The following is a 21,106-nucleotide window of genomic DNA, read 5'->3' as shown; positions in this document are numbered from 1 at the left end:
GCCTCCGCGTCCCGGCGCCCCGCACCGCCCGCCCTGCTAGAGGCGCTGCCCGCCGCCGCCATGGGCTCCCACCTGCCGCCGCCGCAGCAGCAGCGCCCGGAGCCCCAGCTGGTGCTGCAGCTGGCGGCCGGGGCTCTGCAGGCGCAGAACTTGGAGCTGTCGGGCGGCGGCCTGGCGCCCGAGTGGCAGGTGCTGCTCGGGCGGGCCGACGCGCTGGCCTACGGCGGGCGGCTGCACGAAGCGCTGCCGCTCTACCAGCTGGCGTCCCGCCACCAGCAGCTGCGGGCGGAGCAGCTGGAGAAGCTGGTGGAGTGCCTGGCGCAGAGCGTCCGGATCAAAGAGGGGCTGCCCGCCGCCGGGAGCGGCCCCCCGCAGCCCCGCGAGTGGGACGTCTTCAGGTGCCGCAAATGCCAGGGCTTCCTCTTCGAGCCCGTTTCCTTGCCTTGCGGACACACGTTCTGCAAAAAGTGCCTGGAGAGGGACCGGGCGGCCGAGTCCCGCTGCGTCCTGTGCAAGGAGGAGGGCGGCGCGGCGGCCGGGCAGCTCCTGCGGGTCAATGTCATCCTCAGCAACCTGCTGGCCAAGTGGTTCCCCTGCCAAGTGAAGGCTTCGCAGCTCAGGCACGAAGGGAACCTCCTCTACAAGGAGAAGAAGCTACAAGCCGCCCTGCAGAAGTACAACGAAGCGGTCAGCCTAGGTAACGGACACCCCCTCCGCTCCCGTCCCCGAGCGCCGCGGGGGGACGCGCTCTCCGCCGCTCCGGCCCCGGCGGGGGAGACAAGTTTCCACCGGTCGGAGCTCGCCGGCGGCCGCTCCGGAGCGTCTCGCCCCGCCGAGCCCCGGGCTCAGCCGATGGTGGGGCGTGGGATGTGCCGGGGCCGCGCTGCCGCCGGTGGGCGGCGGGGGAGCCCGGGGGGGAGCCCCGGGGAGGGACGGGGGCCCGCAGCGAAACTGGGTCAGGAGAGCGGCGGTTGCGTAAGGCGGAGCCCGCGGTCCGGCCCGGCTCCCCCCGGCCGCTGCCGTTGTGTAACCGGCGGAGCCCGGAGGGAGCGGGGCCGCTTGGCCCGGGGCACCCCGCCGCTCTCTGGGTAGCGTGAGGGGTGTCCCGGGACGGGAGAGAGGGGCGCGGGCGGGGGAGCCGTCCGGCGGCCGAAGCGCGAAGGCAGCGGCGGGGACCCGGGTCCGGCCAGGGAAAACTTCTGCTGTGGCCGTTTTCAGCGGGTTTGAGGAAAAGTAATTAAGGCTGCGCGCAATGAGTGGAAATTAAAGGCGAGATATTACTGTAAGAGTTTCGTTGAAGTGCAAGAGTATTCCAAACAAAAGCGCACAGCCTTAATCCAGCACACTTTATGTCTTGATGCTGCAACACGCAGCGTGTGTCACTATGAGACGGCTTTACCCGCGCCGCTGTAGCGTTACCCAATTCCTGTGGTGAGCTGTGGCACGAAAAAAGTCTTATGTACCATTCAAAATTTTTTAGTATCAAAAGTTTTTAAAACTCCTCCCTGCACTATGACAGCATTCCTCTTGCCATGTTAAATGTCGCCTGTGTGTTTCTATCAACCATCTGATCCCCAGTCAGGGCTGGTAATCTATTGTGTGAGCGTCTCAGCATTTATTTATGCAATGTTCCCTGCAGTTATATAATACAGAGCTGACACTTCGTCTGGAGTTGCCCAAAGAGGTTTCCAGATTTCAGTTAGTACATAGTTATTTAAAGACTGGGTATTTTGTGGATTTGTACAACTTGGAAGCACCAACATGTGGTTTAAAAAAATCTTGGGAAAAAAGGTATTAAGCTTATGTAACTGACTTTTCATTTACTTCAGTCAACCAATTTTTCTGTTTCCTACAGCTCCAAATGACCACTTATTATACAGCAACCGGTCCCAGATTAACTCTACTTTGAAAGCTTGTGAAGATGCATTGCGTGATGCAGAAACAGCATGCAGACTGCAGCCATACTGGTTGAAAGTAAGTTCTGACTCCAGTTGTACTTTGTTTTAAAACCTTGATGGTGCCCTGATAGAAAACCGTTAGAACAGTCAGACAGGTGAATCTGAGGGAGGCTTTACGTGCTGTAACTTCCTGGACTTCTGTGACTTACAGACATTTAACCATGATATTCTTGAGCTTCCTGGTGCGAACGAAGAGAGTGATAATCCTGGAGGATGAGCTAATGCTACCGTCTTTGACCTGGATGAATCTCAAGTTAATGAACTCTCTCTAAAAATTAAGTGCTGTGCTTATATCATTCTATAAGGACATGATTACTATTTTAAGGGATTAATGTATGGGAAGTAGACTTCTCCAAGATCAGTTGGGCTCAGGTGCTGTGCGAATCGTACTTGCTTGAGTTAGAGAATATCCTAGTTCTGTCTAAGAGTTTTCAAGACCATTGTGGTTAAAAAAACCTCAGACACTGCTGTTGTCTAAGAGATGGTTATACTGACTCTTCCTGCTTAACTTTTTCTTCTTTGGAAAGATCTTTTGTAATTTCATCTTGGTTTTATTGCATATTCTTATGACAAAAGAGCAAAAGCTGCAACTATGGATGTGTTTCATTGCAGGGTCACCTAAGGAAAGGACAAGCATTAGCTAATCTGGGGAAAACAGAAGAAGCTTTAAGAGAGTTTCTATTCTGCCTTGCTCTAGATACTGGGAACAAGACGGCCAAGTCTGAGGCACAAAAGGTAAGTTCCCTAAATCATGGTTTTCAGTGGCTTTTCATAAAGCACGATAGGAATTTTTCTTCTCTCACCCTCTTTCTCTCTCATTACTGCAAAGAGCTGGACAGAGAAATACATCCAGACTGTTGTTCAAACTTGCGTTATGTGTATTGCTTACTTGAAGATAGGGAGGTAGCAAGAAAACATAGTTAGCAGGCACTATGTGGAAACAGTAACTCATGGTGTTGGAGTCAGCAAATTTGAAGTAAAACTGAATTGTTAATAATTGCCACCCACAGACTATTGTGATTCTCTACAGTCAAATTTCTAATCTGTTTCCTAGCTTGGCAATGTATTACCAATGATAGAGTGCAGAAGAGGGGGAGCTGCTATTGAATGTTGTATCGGGCCATTGACTGGTAGAATGCAACACGCAGCACCAGTCAAACTCCACTTGGGAGCAGCAGCTCTCTTCCTACTGCCAGTCGAGCTGCGCTGAGTATCAGCGTGTAAAGGAGACGTGAAAGGAAGCAGTCAACAATAGAAGAGCTGTTTTAAAATAGTTTTTAAAGGTTGCTAATAATTAATGCTAAATAAGCAACAAAATGGATCTGTAGTGAGGCTTTTTTCAGTAGCAGCCTAAGATGTGGTGTGTGGATAGTTCTATTATCGTCGTATTGAATTTTCTTTTATGGCAGTGCATTCATGCTTTTCTCCATTGCTGGTGGAATGGGAACTTTCGGTGTTTTTGTGTGCTGTTATACATAAGGCTTTCTAAAAGCACAGTAGAATTCTTACAGTGAAGCACTGTTGCTGAAGGTAACTGAAAGTATAACCTGGATGGCTGTAGTGCAATCAAATTTTAATCTTATTTTGTATATGGTTGAGATTTCAATCTTCTGTCAGTTTTTTGCAACTGATATTTGGGGGTTTGGGGTTTTGTTTGTTTTGTTTCGTTTTTTGGTTTTTGTTTTTTTTTTTTTCCCAGTGGGTTCCACGCAGTCTTTCACTGTCATTGTGTCATGATTTGTTCTCATAGTTATGGTGGGAGACTTCCTGTGCACTAGAGCAAGAACAACAGGAACAAATGGATATGTTTCTAAATTCAGACTCCAAATAGCCTTATCCAAGACACCTAATTTCTGACCAGTGGGGTTCTGAGAAAAACTAGGCTTCTTATGACTGAGAGAATTACTCATGCACTCATCAGACACAGAGTTCATCCATGATGCAATAATCTACTGGGTCATTTCCAAGGCTGTTTGCATAACAATGACATACTACATTTTACCAAATTCTTTGGGTGCAGCTGTAATGTTCTGCCTGTATTAAATGTCTGTCCGTGTTAGTTTGGACATGGTGTGATCCTGTGGAATCCTTTTTGGCTTTAAAAAGAAATCTTAGCTGTCGTGGCTTCCTCAGGCATCAGCAGGATCACCTCAGTAGTATGCTGAAATGAGTTTTTTGAAGTGTGACTCTTCCATTCAGCTCTGTTTCTTTCCTTAAATAATCATCTGATAAGCTATGCTGTACAAGTAGCTACAAGCTGCTACTTGAAACACATTCACTTATTTTCTGGTAGCAAATCAAATAGCATTTTTCTACTCCCTTCATTTTTTTTTTTGTATTCTCACATGCATGAATTAAAAATAGCTACAGTTTACAATATCAGAGACATTTACTTAACTGAACTTGGATTAAGCCTGTGAGATGAGTGCTTTCTGTAGTAGTAAACTCCAGTAAAAGCTTCTGATGTGAAGCAAAAAACATATTTAAGATGTCAGTAATTTCTGGTGTGCTCTGAACTGCAGGACAAAAAGGACAAAGATGTGTGTGTCGCATCAGAGAATGGTTAATAACTTTATGGGCTTATTTAACTCTGAAAATGTCTCTTGCTGTCTGCTTGGCCTATATTGCATTAGCTCTTACATTTTTTGTTCTTACCCTCATCTAAAGGGCTCTTTAAATGGTTTTAACAAAATCAAGGATGCTTCTTTGAGCTATTCCCTTACTTGGTTTTTCATTTAGAGGTTGCAAGGAAGGAACTAAGCAGTGAAGTATTCTGTTTTATATCACAGCTTCTACTTAGTTTGTTTTCACTCATCCCGGGAAATGCTCAGGAACACTTACCCGATATCCTGCAGCTGTTGTCACATCACTCTAGATTAAAGGGGAATCTCCTAAGTTCAGTGGGATCTGGAGGCACCAGCCATAACCTACAAAGGTTGCTCAAGGTAAAGATCAAGTCTGATGTGTGGTTCTTAATTTGTTGTGTGTTTTATGTTCACATTGGGAAGTCTTCTCTCCTTTTCACCTCTGTGAGACAGGAGGATGTATTTTCTCAAATTTTTACTGAGTTTCACAAGATAGAAAACAATGTTGACTTACTGAAGTCTCTTTATCTGACTTCTTTTTCTTTAACAGAAGTCCTCTGTTGTTGTTCTGATAAAATTTATGCCAGAATTGAGTGGGTTCTATTCCTAAAACTGTCTTTAGCTCTTCCAAGTAGTTGGTAGTGGGAAAGGGAGTCTGAAGATTGGATTGAGATACCCTCAAAAGCTGTGAAATGCTAAAATCTAGGCTTTCAGCTTGAACTGTAACTGACAATGTCAGTGACAAAATCATCCTGCATTCAGATTCTGTACACTTCTTAAGAGGCTATTGTAGAGCCACATAATATATACTAGCTACTCATAAGTTTGGTTTCTCAGCCATAGTTTTGCAAATGGCTGTAGAGGTTTATTTACATTCATGGGTTTTCAAGGACCACTTTTGCTTCACTGAAACCTGAACTTTGAGGGTAGGTTTTGCATATACTGCATATGTAGGAGAAAACCTCACTAGTCCTTAAAAAAAAAAAAAGGCAGGTTTTGAGCAGCCTTGTTGAGACTGATAAGAACAATCAGTGACGTTGCCTTCTGGAAAGGCTATTAGGATATTCTGACAAGAAATTCTTTTGTATGACCCTTCCATGAAATCTTCCGAGGGGAAAGTTCAGTCATCTTTCTGCATGATACACATCACCACAGCTCCTGACCGCAGTCCACAGTATCTGCTTTCAGTTTCATCCAGGGAGTTGATGTGACGAGCTGATAGGTGATGTCCTGTGTAATGGCTGCTCACAGGTTGTTCTGTAGCCATAACGGGATAAAGACTGATCATTTTATCCTTTGTGAAAGAAATTTGTCTTGCTAAAGGAAGCGCTGTGCCTTTTCTCTGTTGTAAATTTTGTGTGTTTGTACTGCTTCCTTAAAATAAACTTGCATTGTTCTGGTTGTTTTGATGGTTGATACCATCATTATGATATAAACAATATGCATTTTTCCATAGGTTAAGTGATATATGTAACCTGAGATCTTGCCACATTTCTGCCTGAATCAAGTTTCATGACCAAGCTATAAAGCCACACATAAGGGGTGAAAATATTCAGTGCCATGGTGGGACTGGGGGGAAGGCAGGGGATGGGAAATAGTTTGCTTTCTTCTTTTCATTAAAATCAGACTCTGACACAGCAATTCTCAAGCTGTTGCTTCTTGACCTACAAAGTCTGTCCTGGTGATCCATAATATTAAAGACTTGTGACAGGTGTGGGGTTTTCTTCCTTACCAAGTTGTTGGAAGATTAGGCTAATGTCAATCCTCTCTTCACACAGGTAAATGTGGAACAGAAAAAGGGTTTTCCCATTCAAGAGGAACCAAATGTAACTTCTGGTAGTTTGAGGAAATCTATACAAATTACAGAGAGCAAAAAGGACTGCTTGGAGGAGGAGAACAAACTCACCTCCATGCCAGAGTCTACCTTTCTCATTTCTGAGAAGTGCAGCCTCCTGAAAAGGAAGTGCTGCTCAGAGGAGATGCGAAATGCTGAGGTACCCTGCAAACTGATGAAGAAAGGTATGTTTAATTATGCACAGGCGAAATTCCATGGCATGCAATCAGTGGAAATTTTGCTCTTACAAAATTTAAAGGGAGAGGGTCCAAATCACACATTGGCTTTTATGTCTTCCCTTTATCCTAATCAGGGCACGATGTGGAGTCTTTCTTTTGTGTGTGAGGAAAAAAAAAAAAATCACATTGGCCTAAAAAAGGGGCTATGAAGGTTGGGTCAAGTCCTTGTTTATCAGCAGAGCTCTGAATCTTTCAAGGAACATCAATGTTTCTCATGGATCAACTAAAAAAAAAAGTTTGTTCAAAAGCACAAATTCCATTTGTTCATGATATCTGGCCTTGTTTTCATGCTGTGGGATGTATTTACAATGGTATGACAGAAGAATTTGTCTCGCTTTAGACTTCCAATGCTAATAAAAAATGTTTTGACATTAATTGTTAATGCAAGGCTAAATTCAAACCTCTGTTAGTGGGTATGATGTCACCAAAATTAAGGAGAGGTACTCTGATTTGTGCCAAGGCTGAATTTGATGCTTTGCATAGAAATTATTGTAGTGATGCTTAATTATTCAGTAACTTGGAAGTATATGCAATACAGATTTAAATATCAGATACTGCTTGTAGATACACAGAATACCATTGTGTTTACATAGTTCTGTTCGATTACATTATAATATGTTTTGTTATTGATAGATACAGTTGATACTAAAGGAAATAGTACTGGACAACATACTCCATTTGAATTTGTGGATCCATCAGATTTGGACTGCTCCCTGTGTATGAGGTATTCATTGCTTTCTCATAGATGTCTTTAGCTTTTAAGCTGTATCTCTTTCCCTCTTACAACCTAGAAATCTTCTAGCTTGCTTGGTACTTATTTTTTCCCTCTGACTTGAAATTAGTTTTTTTATTATAATAGCTACTCCTGTGATGCATTTCTGGACCTTTGGTTCTGAATGCTGTTGATAAATAGGAACTTTCTGATCTGCTCTAGGCTAGTGATTGTTTGGGAAAGGGTGTGTAAGGTCACATAAGGATTAAGTGTGTTAATGAAGGTGTCTGAAAGATTTCCTCTCACCACTTCCACATGCCCACCCACTGACACACATAGTGCACAAAGCCACAGTTTGTCCTTTGGAATTTGTAGAGCGGTGTATGATGTATAATGCACAAAATAGCTAAAGAGACCACATCCAATGAATATTCCAAGTTTGCATATAAAATACTGTGTTGCTGCTATTGCAATAAGGAGGATCTTGCAAGCAAACAAGAGCATGTTTTTCCTCTATTGCTTAAGAGATGTGTTCCTTAATTTACTAAGGCCATCACTCCATTTGCTTGATCATCTCTTCTAGTTAAACAACAGTTATTCTCAGGGACAGCAGTGACTTGATAAAACCAGTAGGAGTTGTCAACTACATCTATTTTACTACTTGTTTTGTAAAAAACACTTTAACTTTGTCAAATATACGTGTGGGGTTTTGTCACTGACTTAGAAGGAAATATTTGGAAGGTGTTTCACAGGGGTCTTGACCTCTGCAGTGAGTGCTGCTTAGGTTTGGTTTTTTAATTACCCAGATTTATCAATAATGCATGTTGGCGTTAGTTTTGCACTATATTTTACATTCTTAAATAGCAGATAGCCTCTTGATGGATTTCTTTGTGAAGGCCTGTGCTTTGAGAAGTCTGGATTTGCCTTGTTTTGTTGCTTGTATGTGGGGGGTGGGGCTTCAATTTATTTCAGACAAACTGAAACCTTTGGGAGAACAACTGCTGTGTTGTTTAATTTGCTTCTGCTTGAAATAAATCAGATCTGCCCCCTCTCCCTCTGCCTGCCTACAGCTGAAATGTGCTCCAAAAGTTTATACAGCTGTCAAAACACTTGATACTGCTAAGAGCAAAACTTTCCTCTAACAAAGCCACACAATTAGTCTTAGCTGGTTTTAATGAGTCTGTATGTTTATGATCATTATGTCCACAAAGCAGATGTTTTTAATAAAATTAATTAGCCCTACTTCCTCATCCTCTATGTTAAATCAGGAACAGCCAGACTACAATGCGTTTGTGAAGGAATGAGCTCAAGGATTGCAGATTCCTTTACAGTATAGAGGATGGTAATGCTGATATTGTAATTGCAATCACAAATACAGGCCTTGCATCTAGAAGGATGTTAGCTTTGTAACATCACTGCAACAATGAAGTTTTGTGCTAAGGGAAGCTGTCACAAGATCTTTTTCTTGCAATTAATGCGGATTGATTATAATTATTTCCTGCCGTGTTCTTCAGAAGCGTTTTAGGGATTTGGATCCTGAGATACTTTGGACTAATTACCTAGTAACCTACTGACCTGTTCACAATTAGCTGCAGGAGCTGTTGTTAAACCTGTTTGTCTGATGGAGTGGCCAAAATGTTATTGATCTACATTCACTCCAGCAGCAAGCAGAAAATAAAAAGTAATAGTCAAAGCAACATACTGGTGAGAAATGAAGGAACATTACTCAGCAGGAGTGAATATTTAGTTTGTGCTGTTACAGTAGCTCAAAATGATGTCATGAGAAATCATGGTGTATAGTGTTTCAGCAAGTCACAAGGCTTGGTCCAAGTCTCCTTAGAGTCATTAGGAACAAGCTCCTGCTGGCTTCTGTGAGAGCTAGAGCTGAATCATGCATTTTAACAGGCATTTCTTGTCTTTATGCTAACATTTCAAATCAAGTCAGTAATTACTAAATAATTACATATGTAAATCAGTGCTTACCGAAACATTGTAGAATTCGGTATTTTACATGTTTTAAAGCAATAAAGTAGCCTTGGTTCTGTGAGGTTTCTGTTCATGAAACAATTAACAAGGCTTTTCAATTACACAGTCAAGTTGCAATAAGATAGGTGTGGTATTTTAGATACTACTTCATATGTTCCCTTGCTTAAATGTCAATATTTATAGTAACTAATGACACTTAATAAACTGGCTATGGCAATTTTGTTAAGAGCCAATTACATTCTTAAACACACTTATCTTGTTAAAGATGTTAATAAATGTGGGTTTACATATTTATAATTTCCATATGTGTAATAGAACTTAGTGTACTGTTTTGATAAAATGTAATATTTTAAGCTTATTAATTCACTTAAAGTATAATTAGACTTACGTTTGAGACCTTAAAATGCTTAGACAGTGTGTTGTAAAATACAGTATATGCCAAAAAACTTAATTTCTAGTTTTGATTGTTTTCTATTTAAAAAAAAAAAAAAAAAAAACAACAAACTTCCATATTTACATCTCCTTAAGGTACTTATTGGCAAGTAAAGGTCACTTTGCAGTATCACATAATCAGAATAAGTAAAAAATCTTGACATGAAAATAAGTGTCACAGAGGTACCTGAAATGGATAAAGATTAGATACCATGATACTTTGAAGACCTGGGCTTATATATTTAAATAATTTTTAGATGAAACATGAACCTAATGTCACTCACTTCCTGGAAGAGTAGCCATCTGAAGGTTAAAAACTGTCTATTCCAACAAAACTGCTTTACAAGTTCACATTAGATTTGGCAATAGTAGTTTATTGCAGTCACTTACGTGGGCTATTACTGCAAATAGCTATTTTGTGCTTAGCTCTACACATACAAGTAATCACATGATTTCCACAGTGATAGTTGTGCAAGTATTGCTCAATTTCATTAGAAGAAGTCAGATGGTCCAACTTCTGCTTATATCGCTCACATAGAGGAAAATTTAAATCCTGGCTTGTTGGAAGTTTATGACAATATTCTCTCACACTCACTGAAATAAGAGTTCATGGGCTGCCTTTCACATTAAGTGGCAATAAAGTCTGTAAGCTGCATAAATACAAAAGCTGGTTGAAGAAATGAAAAGCAAGGAACAACTTTATCCCTGGAGTAGTCAGTAGTTAAATTAGTGAATGAATACAGCTTTTTTTTGGTAGCAGCTTTTTCTTTTACTTTGGTACACGATATTGTTGTCTTTTTGGTTTGGGATTTTCCAATCCAGGCTCTTCTATGAACCTGTCACTACACCTTGTGGACACACCTTCTGTCTCAAATGTCTTGAGAGATGCCTGGATCACAACCCAAAATGTCCCCTGTGCAAAGAAGGGCTCTCAGAGGTAATGATGCTTGGATTTTCTCCTTGTAAATTTAAGGGCACAGGATAGGATCAAATAGCACCTTCAGAAACCTATGATATTTCCCAACTCAGAAGAAATATTACATAACTTAAGAAGAATGTACTTTTAAAATGCTCTTGTGACTTATAAAGCATGGATAGTCTCCACTGTTCAAACCCTAGGGTCAGACCTGTACTTAGAAAATCTGTAGGTAATTTTACTTCCCAGATTTCCCAAGATAATTCCCATAACATAGGGAATGGTTCAATAAACATCTCTTAAGCTTGAACTGCCACTGAAGAGATCATTTTGATTTCCTGTAGACATAAGAAGATGGAGCTAACAGATGACTACCTTGTGCGTAGGCACCATACACTTTGAAACACTAGACATCATGTATAAATGCTTGCATGTGTTTTTACTGCAGTGCTTGGCTATGAGGAAGTACTGTAAAACAGTACTGATGGAGGAGTTAATAGCTAGGTATCTTCCAGAGGAACTCACCGAAAGAAGAAAGATTTATGAAGAGGAAATAGCAGAGCTTTCCAAGTACGTAATCCATTTATGTAAAATCCAATCTTTAATACTATTGCTGTTAGCTGATGAATGGCTCCTGCTGCTGTGGAATACAAGCGAAGATGCTGACAAAGGAGCTTCTTTCTTGGAAGAAATAATGTGATTTCAAAGAGAAACAGGGTCTAGGTGAAATTGTGCTTTGAGTTAGCATTAGAACTGGGTACCATGCTAAATGACAAACAGAAGTACAAGAAATGCAGAAGGCTGCTTTATAAACAAAGTATAAAGCAATGTGGTTGCTTTCAGTGGCTCTCCATGAAAGCCACAGAGTAAGACAATAGGTGGAAGTAGTCTCACAGGCTGGGAGTTGGAATGTAGTGGGTAGGGAAGAAATGGGATTAAGGAAAATAAAGTAAATAAAGGCAATAATAGGGATGCATTAATGCTCTCACTAGCAAAACCAGGAAGCGCAACTAAATTCTTCTGCTAGTAAGTGGTATATAGCTTTCCATAATATCTAGTCAATTAAGGGGAAAAATAATTTCAGTTTTTACTTACTCCATTAAGAATTTTATTTTAAAGATGTTATAATTTCTATTTAAAGATATCATAATTTTAAAGAATGCTATTGCATAAAATATATTTTATACCTTGTCAGTAGTTTAGTAAAATATCATATCTGATTTGTTTTTTCTTTCTTACAGCCTAAATAAGAATGTTCCTATATTTGTCTGCACAATGGCTTATCCTACAGTCCCATGCCCTTTGCACATCTTTGAGCCATGTTATCGCCTGATGATTCGAAGGTGCATGGAGACTGGCACCAAACAATTTGGGATGTGCATCAGTGATCCTGTAAAGGGGTGAGTGAGCAGCATGCTCGGACCACGTGACATATTCCACTTAGTCTGGAGCAAGTCTCTTTGCAGAGGTGCAGAAAAGTCCATGGCTGTCATATCTGTGATAATTTTCTAGGAGAGAAAGTTTCTTAATCATACCAGCTAAAGACAATGAGAAGACCAAAGTTTCTCTCTTGAGCACTTAGATTTTGACTAATATGACTGCCCATTTTTCTTGAAACACACATAGCTAGTGTGTATTATATAAAGTTGAGCTGCAGACCTCTTGTAATACATGAAAAGGAAGTGTTTTGTACGGTTTTGAAATCTGCTGAATGCTTTGGGACAAGAAATCAAATTGAAATGGCAGTAAGGTGTGTTGGGTTTAGTTTTTTTAAATTATGAAAATAATAGCTAATTGAATAGGATACACTTATATTCTCACTGTTCTGAATAGAGTGGAGGACACAGAGGTACAACAGGACCTTCATAAGGACTGGCTGAGCATTTACATTGAACCATTTGCACTCAGTCTAGGGTAAATTTGCCTTAATGTCTGTCTCTCTATTTAGCTTTCCTCCCTTCTTTTTATGGTGTATGCCCACAGGATATGTATACACTATAAAAAGTACAATGCACACAAAATACACACCTACAAAGTAAAAATCTGCTGAAATAGTGGAAAAACTTTTTTCTTCATAGATTTCACAGTCCTTCCATAATTCTAATATTCTGAATTGCACTTGTTCTTCTGTAAAAATTGACTGAACATATTAGGATTATGGAGCAAGTGTGCTTATGAGCTTTATAAATTTGTTTCATAAGGTGTTCCCTGTATTCCAAAACACGCAGTTAGTGTTAATCAGATTAGACAGCCTGAATCTTCCTGATAGTTTTGAAAACAATTGTGGAATAATTTGAACTACAGTAGGTCAGTACTGTGAACAATAGAAATGAGCTGACACTGGTAAATACCTTTGTGGTAGCAACTGGCTGTATGGCAGTTTTGTGGAACTAAGGGTGGAGAGAATAAGACTTGTTTACTTGCTTTTGTTCTGATTTTAATAGGTTTGCAGATTATGGCTGCATTCTGGAGATAAGAAATGTTGAATTCTTTGCTGATGGTCGCTCTGTTGTAGACAGCATAGGCAAGAGGAGATTTAAGGTGATACAGCACAGCCAGCGTGATGGCTATAATACAGCTGATATTGAATACATTGAGGATCAAAAGGTAAATTTAGAAATATTGCATTTAAACTGTATTACATGTGAAATTCAAAGCATGTATGTTTTCTATGTTTTCAGCAAGTTCTTTTTTTGTAAAACAGTTTCTAGTAAAACAAATTTGTGGTATTTACTAACTGCTCATGGTTAAAAATGGGAAACATACTAGTTACCACAAGCATGCACACACACTTCCTTTATACTGAAGAGTGTTTTTCCTAGAGGTTTTTAGCAGAAGACGAAACTAAGTGAATCCAGGATGAGATCTTACCACTCTTCTGGACAGAATAACTGCAGTTTGGGGAGCCAGGGGGGGAGGGGTGTCTGCCTCCATTTGTATGGAAGCCAGTTAGAAAACTCCCCCAAGATGTAACAGGACGGGGTCCGCTACACCTTCAAAATTATTTACATTAATTTTTATTAAAAAAAAATATAGGTAGGCAGTCAAAGTGTTCTGGGGGATGTATGAGCTTTTCGTATACAATGGGAAGATAAAATGTCTACTCTGAGGAGCTGCTAATAATTTAAAAAAAAAAAAAGAAAAGCTTTGCATAATCTTTTGTGTTGTATGATGATTATGTAAAGGTTTTTTCACATAGCAATCCAGAAAGTGCTTGTTCTGCAAATAGTTATCTTTGGTTCAGAATATAGGGAAGAAAGTGAAGGATTTGATAGATGGGGGAGGGGGGAGCAGAATGGGGGACACCAAACTAGCTTTCAGGATTTATCCCAGAACTCTCTTGGCATGCTTCTTTCTTATTTCCCTTACCCACCCAGAAAACCCTAAAAATGAGTGTTGTGCCTTCCCCAACATGCAGACTGAACTAACAGTAACCTTCCCCCTCTCTTTACTCATTTCAGGTTCAAGGACAGGAGTATGCTGCTTTACTTGTTCTCCATGATTCTGTCTATGATCAGGCATATATGTGGTTTAACTCCCTCAAGCAAGCACTCAAAAGTCGAATTCTCAGTCATTTTGGTCCAATGCCAGCTAAGGATCCTGACCCACAGGTATCCAGAATCAGTGGCTTACGTAACTTTCCAGGGACTGAAATAGCAGGGATATCCGATAAGCCGGGAGGCATTGTGTTTTAAGATGAAAATATGAATACTCTTCATTTACCCTGCATAAACTAAGTATCTGTTATGTTGCCATACACCAGTGGTAGCACAGTTGTGGGGAAAAAAAAAAGAAGCTTGTATTTAATGTTAGTAACTTCCTGAGACTACTTAACTGGCTGTATTAATCCCAGGAGACTTAAACGCCTTTTTGCCTACTTCCCCAATTAAATCACTGAGAGAAAATAGACAAGAAGAAACTCAGAACTCTTGTTCAAGGACTGCAAATGGTAGGGATCCTAAAATAACAGAATATAACAATAGAAACTAAATATGAAGTCGTGTCAAAGTATGAAGAAGGGAGGCAGGAATCCCAAAGAACTTGGTCAATAATAACATGGGAACAACATACGTTAAAAAAAAAAAAAACCACCCAACAAAAAGCCCCCAAACTAGAAGGCCCAACCTATAAACTGTTGCTAGAAATAGAAGTGCATCTTGCTTCTGCCTTCAACATTCTATTTTTCGGAAAGGTGCAACTTGGTTGTAATTTGTTTCAAGCCAACCTGTTATCACAAGCCATTAGGTTGGCAATGAAATTACATGCTTGCTAGATTGCTATCTAAATACTGTGTTTTCAAAGTTAAATCTTCAAAAACAAGACCTTACTAACTATATGTATCCTATCTTTTTTTTTTTTTCCCCCCCCTCCCTTACTGCAGGCTAACCCTAACGGGCCAGCCTGGTGCTGGTGGGTCCTCGCTGTCCTTCCGCTTGAGAACAGAGCTCAGCTCCCTTTCCTTGCCATGAAGTCCCTCAAAGACCGCTTGAATGGCATCAGACGTGTCCTTACATTCATGTCCCGTACAAGATCACGGTGATGGTGAGAAGGAGAGCTGTGAAGTCTCCCACAGTACTTGACTGTAGACTGTCTCTTGTAACTTCATCTAACTGCAATAATGTCTTACAGATTTGAGTGTCAGGATGTTTTAAGCCTGAATTTCAAAGAAAATGAGTTATAAAGAGCAAGGGATGTTTATGGATACTTCAATAGTTTCCATTTGGAACTCTGAGATGATTATTCAATCACTGCACTGCTAAACTAATAACAAAATGTGATAGAACAAAAAGTGATCTTGTTTGCCATAAACCTTTTAAAAAGCTTAAGGGGTTTTTAATTTATTTTATTTTTATTTTTTTAGTGGATAAAGGATAAACTGCAGTTTAATGTGAAGCAGAAATAATAATGTCAATGCATTATTTCAGTGAACTGCAAAGTCTCTTATTCTAAATGGTTCAGGTTTTATAGCATTGTGTAAAATAATGTTCACAACTTCCATTTGATAATTTATTTTTGCACTATGATTTTTTGTTTCAAAATGTATATTATTTATGTGTTCATTATCTAAAAGAAAGTGAGCTGCTCTATTTATTTATAGTGGTTTTACCCTGTATTTATGACTGGGGGCAAAATGATGATTCTAGCAGTGCGCAAGCAACTGCTTTGATAATTTTTCAGATACTTGTGTTCAAATACTTTGAATGTTTTTCTACTTATCCCCAGTTCTACTGTAGTCGAAGGATTTTGTTTTTTCCCCCTGAAACAGCCGCCCATGAATTCTTTGAATACACAGATTATATCTGAGATGATTCAAGCACAGTTGTTGAAACTTGATCCTATGCTTGTAACTACACTCCTGATACTACAAAACAGTCAGGCACATACATAACCTTAAGCATGAGTGTTTAAGTTCTTGGGTAAATTCAAGTATTGATCAGTTGATGTCAGTGGGAATTGGCCATAGAGGTGACAGAAGGATCTATCCCCTAATTTTTCACAGAACAAAGAATAACTTGGAGTTGAATTTCTATCTGAACTCTTTCTTGCAAGAATGGATAATGGCTACAAACAACTGCAAAGAAAGAGCCACAATATATGAAAAGTGGCTTCTCCTAAAGAAAACTGGAAGTACTGGTATCATTTCATTGTAGGTTACTACAGAGACTTTTTTTTTTAATCAATTCTTGTTGCTATTAAGATCAGTTTTATTTCTTTTGTTTGGTGGGATTTGGCTTTGGAGTGTGTGTATGTGGGAGGGAGGGGAGAGTTATTTTGAACTGTAGGACTCGGAGGGCAGTTTGTGTCACGTGAGAAGGAATATGTTGTAATAAATGCTATTTATTTCACCCCAATTTTCAGGTTTCTGTTAGCTTCAAATCTCTACCCAGCCATTGCATTTCTCTTAAGAAATTGGGGAGTGTTGCTAAATAATAGTTAACTCCCAAGGAAAACAAGTTAATTTTAGCATGATTACTTTGAGTTATAAAGCAGGTAAAAATAGGGCAGAAATGAGAATAGGAAGTATCTTGGTTTTGAAGTTTTTTTGGTTTGCCTTTTTTTTTTTTTTTTTTTTTTTTTTTAAATCAACAGTTCATATACTTGTTTTGCTGCTGTTATTGCTTTCAGTGTACCACCTTCTGGGACTGATCTTGCCTCCATCTGACTTTGACTTTCACTGATTTCAGTGTAAGCAGAACTGGGCCTTTTATTCTAAGCTACCGTTTTCCTTTCCAGTGGCAAAAAATAGATCAAATTGAGTATGTTATGGAATCCTACAAATTTGTTATTTTTACCCAGGGCAGCCCTCTTTGCCATTTCATGCCTGTTTGAAAAAATGCGGTAGAACTTACTGTCAATTTTCCATGTGTTTTTCCATCATTGTCTCATCAGAAATATTTATCAGTTAAAGTTATTTCCATACTGTTAAATTTCAATGAAACTACTTTTGTAACCCCTCTTGTTAAATTCTATGGAACTTTTCCATAAGGGTACCAAAGAAATGAATGGAAGACAAAGATGTTTCAACCTTGTGATGCAAATGGAATACATATCCTGTGTTTGCATTGAGCTACTCTAGAAATGTTACAACTTATTTCCTACTGCTAGATTGCTGCACTTCTTCTGTAGGTGGTACTTTACATGCTTTTCTGTAAACAACATATAGAAATGCATACATGTTCTGAACAGTTAACAAGTGTATGGAGGCTGACACCTGCTATGGCATTTGTCTTCATAAGTCAATAATGAAGTGGTTTCTACTTGTTTGGAAGTGAAGCTGCATTAAATGCAATTCTTCCTTAAACCATTATGTATTATTGCAAACATAAGGGGCCCATATTGCTCCCATAGGAAAAAAAGCTGTCACTTTTAAAAGCTGTTACTCTTACCTGTGAGAAAAGGACCTTAAATATCTGTTTTAAACTGTTTTCTCACTGTTGTCATTGTTCTTTTATGCTGCATGCTAGGCTTTCTGCATACTCATATTCTGCCTATTTTGTTGATTTAGAAATTGGCATGGAAAGAATCCTTGATTTTTTTAAAAGCGAATATTGTCTTTTCTATTAGCCTTGAGTAAAGCTGCCACAATTTCCTAAGCAGAAACTTGTGTCCATGCCCTGTATCATGAACGCCCAGTGCATTTGTTGCATCGTGGAAACACTGGACCTGCTGCATGTAATGCATACAGTTGATCTGCATATGCACAACACATTGAACACATTGAGAAATTTCATCTGTACATGTATAGTAGCATTCTGTCTGGGACTGCTCAATGGCCACGCATCCTAGATTAATGGCAAAAGCCTGCAAATTCCATCAGAAGAAAAAAAAATATTGAGAAACAGATCTGCTAGAGAACACAAACCTGTCCAGGAAAAGCTGGACAAGGAGTAGACTTAGCCTTCAGCGAGTTGAGACAGTAAAGTTTCAGTAATGAGGTTTAAAAAAAATAATCTTCTAGTTATGCCACAGCATTGCTGAATTTTCTTTTCAGTTGTATTAATCAGTACAAGGATGTAAATGCAGCATTTATTACAGGCATGAATAAACAGCTGAAGAGATGCAAAAATACCTTTATTTTAATTATAGAAACAGCATTGATCAGATAAAATACTAATTGGGGGAGTATTTTATTTAAGCTTCTCACATTTTTTTCTAGACCCCAAACCCAGTCCCATAAAGCAGACTTGCTCATCTGTTAAAAAAAAAAAATCATGACTCAAATTTGTATTTCCTATGTGGCTGGAAGTATTGATTAATCTTTGTTGTGAGGGCATAAGTACTGCATAGGCTTCTTCCTAGTTCTTCAAAGATGTTAATTTCCATTGACCCTAGATCACTGAGTTAGGATTACTAAAATCAATAGAATTTTTTATTTCCAAGGAAATGTGATCAGTCCCCCTTTAAAAAAAAAAAAAGGGGGGGGGGGGATACAAAAAGCAAGTCTTCTGTAACAGGGTTGGAGAGGGAACTAAGAATAGATCAAACTATAACTAAGTGCAAGTCTCCTGGGCAATATCACCTAAACATCTCCCAGAGACTTCTTGAAAGTTTTAGACTTGCATTAGTAAGATATGGTTTAGTTAATCTGAAATCTTTTCACTTTTCTGTAAGTGAAGTATTTAACAAAATACATCATATGATTTCTAATTAAAAGCAGTCAGAAGTTTCCTGTAGGAAGTAATACTAATTTTTCATTCCCCTATATAGAAAGTTATGACACTCAAAATAACTTGCTTTGTCTTATGTGCTCCTTTGTCTAGCAATAATTTAAGGGGATATGTTTCCATGAAAATAGCTGTCATCTTGGCTATCTTGACTTGGTTGAAAGTAAACTTGAGATAGGACTGGATTAATCAGGGAAAATCATGAAACCTGATGGTGAACTCAGACACAGTTGTGCAAAAGTAGTTCAGTAGTTTTAATAATGAAATAGTAAAATGGTGTGATAGGCCATTATCATGCTAAGACTTAAGTGACGTTCTGGTGTTAGCTGTAAAAGTTCTCTTTTTTTAAATTTTATTTTAAGTGCAGATATCTTATCTTCCATTACCTTGTAGCAATAAGAGATACCAGCTGTCATACTGAGTGGCTGACCTATTCCTTGGCCTATCCTTCTGTCCTGTATGATTACTTACTAACAGAACACCTGAACCATGGATTTCTTAATCCAAAGATTATTTTAATCTGAAAAAAAAAAAAAAAAAAAAAAAAAACCACAAAACCATACAGATTTGGATGTAGCAGGTCTGTCTTAATCTGTGCTGTAGAGAAAGAGCTTTATAAAATTAAGTTTTGGTTTAGATCGTCTTATCATAGAATACCAGGTTAGAAGGGACCTCACGGATCATCTGGTCCAACCTTTCTTGGCAAAAGCACAGTCTAGACAAGATGGCTGCACCCTGTCCAGCTGAATCTTAAAAGTGTCCAATGATGAGGACTCTTCTTCCCTGGGCAGATTATTCCAATGGCTGATTGTTCTCCTTGTGAAGAATTTTCCTTTTAATGATTTCTTACTTGGTGCTGAAGTTTTAATGGTGTTTAAATTCATGACGGGAGTTATATTTAAATGTGGTGTTTAGGAATGGAGAATGTGTTCACAAACTCTTATTTTAAAAAGAAGTGTAAATTAACTACAGTTTTCTTGTGCATAAAACCCCAGTGGAACTATATGCACTTAGGGTAGTGCTCCCCATTCCCCCAAGTCCTACATCAGATGAGCTGAAACCCTGTGTTCAGCCCTTGCTTAGTCCTCATTTGTCAGCTTCACAACCTGACTTGTAACTGGTAGCTACAGCACGTAGTTTAGGATCTGGGGTTTATTCCAAAGCCCAGTAAATAAATGAAAGTCTTATAGCTACAGAAAAATGGTAGTTTCAGCAAAGTCACTGTTTTGAAACACTTTGCTAAATAAATATTGTCTGGGTACAAGAAACTAATCTGCTTAGACAGGATTTAAATGGTGGATAATAAAAAAACTGAACTATTACATTGACTTACTCATCCAGGTATCATGTGAAGTGCTTACTAATGTTGGAGTTTCATAAGGTCTAAAGTAACCCTCACATAGAAGTGCCTGTATTCTGTTATTGCCATTCTTGAGCTTTTTAATAGAGTCATAGCCATATATTTTATAAATATAAACATATGCACCTTTAAATCTTTACATTCAATTTGCAGAACAAAGGTTTACAGAGCAGAAGTGTAGCAAAAACAATGTAATAGCTTCTATAATTCCCTGGTGAGGAACGGGAGAAGTGGAAAAACGAGGAGCAAATGACTATCTGTGTAAGATGTCTTAATTTGGCACCATATACTTGTCCAATTTAATTCCATCAAGCTATGTGGTTACAAGAGTGCCAGAAATATATCTATCAAGCCATTTTAAATACAAAGTTTTGTGGACTTGTATATTCCATTTGTTTGTAAAACATCCTTTTGTGCACTGTAATGAACTTGAAATGAAACAAGTTATACTCTCATATCACTGAACAGAGTACTGTTCAGCTACCTCTACGTAAGGTTGAAGTAATTTGTTTTTTCCAGATTTGTTCACATTGTCATATAAAATATATTTTAAAAAAATCATAGTCCAAAGAACCTGTATGTGTTTGTAGATGTACTTATAACTATGTTGTACCAACAAAGTCTGTGTGGAGAGTTGTTTGCTAATTAAAATTTTTGTGTTCTTTACTCTTTGCCTTGCATAACAAAGAACTACAGAGGTGAACAAATACTACACGAGCTGCTTTTTTAGGTGTTCCAGATAAAGGAACAAAGAGCAAATCCTAGATCCTGCAGTCACACAACAACACTTGATGTGAAGGAACCAAACCATAGAAATGAAGTTGTCCAAACATCATTATTTGTAAAGGACATAAAGTGCTTTTTTCCCCCCTCTTTGCTGTAGTAAAGTAAGAATAATGGGAATGGAAGAGGGCCTGGC

The 21,106-nt window shown here is 39.1% G+C and overlaps 1 protein-coding gene across 1 annotated transcript; it reads left to right on the top strand.

The window, feature by feature from the left end:
- Positions 1-60: 60 nt before the first annotated feature.
- On the top strand, positions 61-20,853 carry LONRF3 (LON peptidase N-terminal domain and ring finger 3; the record flags this gene model as incomplete). The annotated part of the gene is made up of 12 exons (XM_082488075.1): positions 61-697; positions 1,856-1,974; positions 2,571-2,693; positions 4,748-4,903; positions 6,322-6,562; positions 7,250-7,340; positions 10,569-10,683; positions 11,111-11,232; positions 11,904-12,062; positions 13,107-13,269; positions 14,124-14,273; positions 15,044-20,853. 12 exons carry the CDS (start codon positions 61-63, stop codon positions 15,200-15,202), a joined length of 2,235 nt encoding a protein of 744 aa, XP_082344201.1. The 3' UTR covers positions 15,203-20,853.
- Positions 20,854-21,106: the final 253 nt, after the last annotated feature.

This window comes from Vanellus vanellus, assembly GCF_965231255.1.
Source record: "Vanellus vanellus genome assembly, chromosome: 10".
Lineage (NCBI taxonomy): Eukaryota > Metazoa > Chordata > Aves > Charadriiformes > Charadriidae > Vanellus > Vanellus vanellus.
Note: the sequence above shows the minus strand (reverse complement) of the source record. Positions and strands in the feature narration are given on the sequence as shown.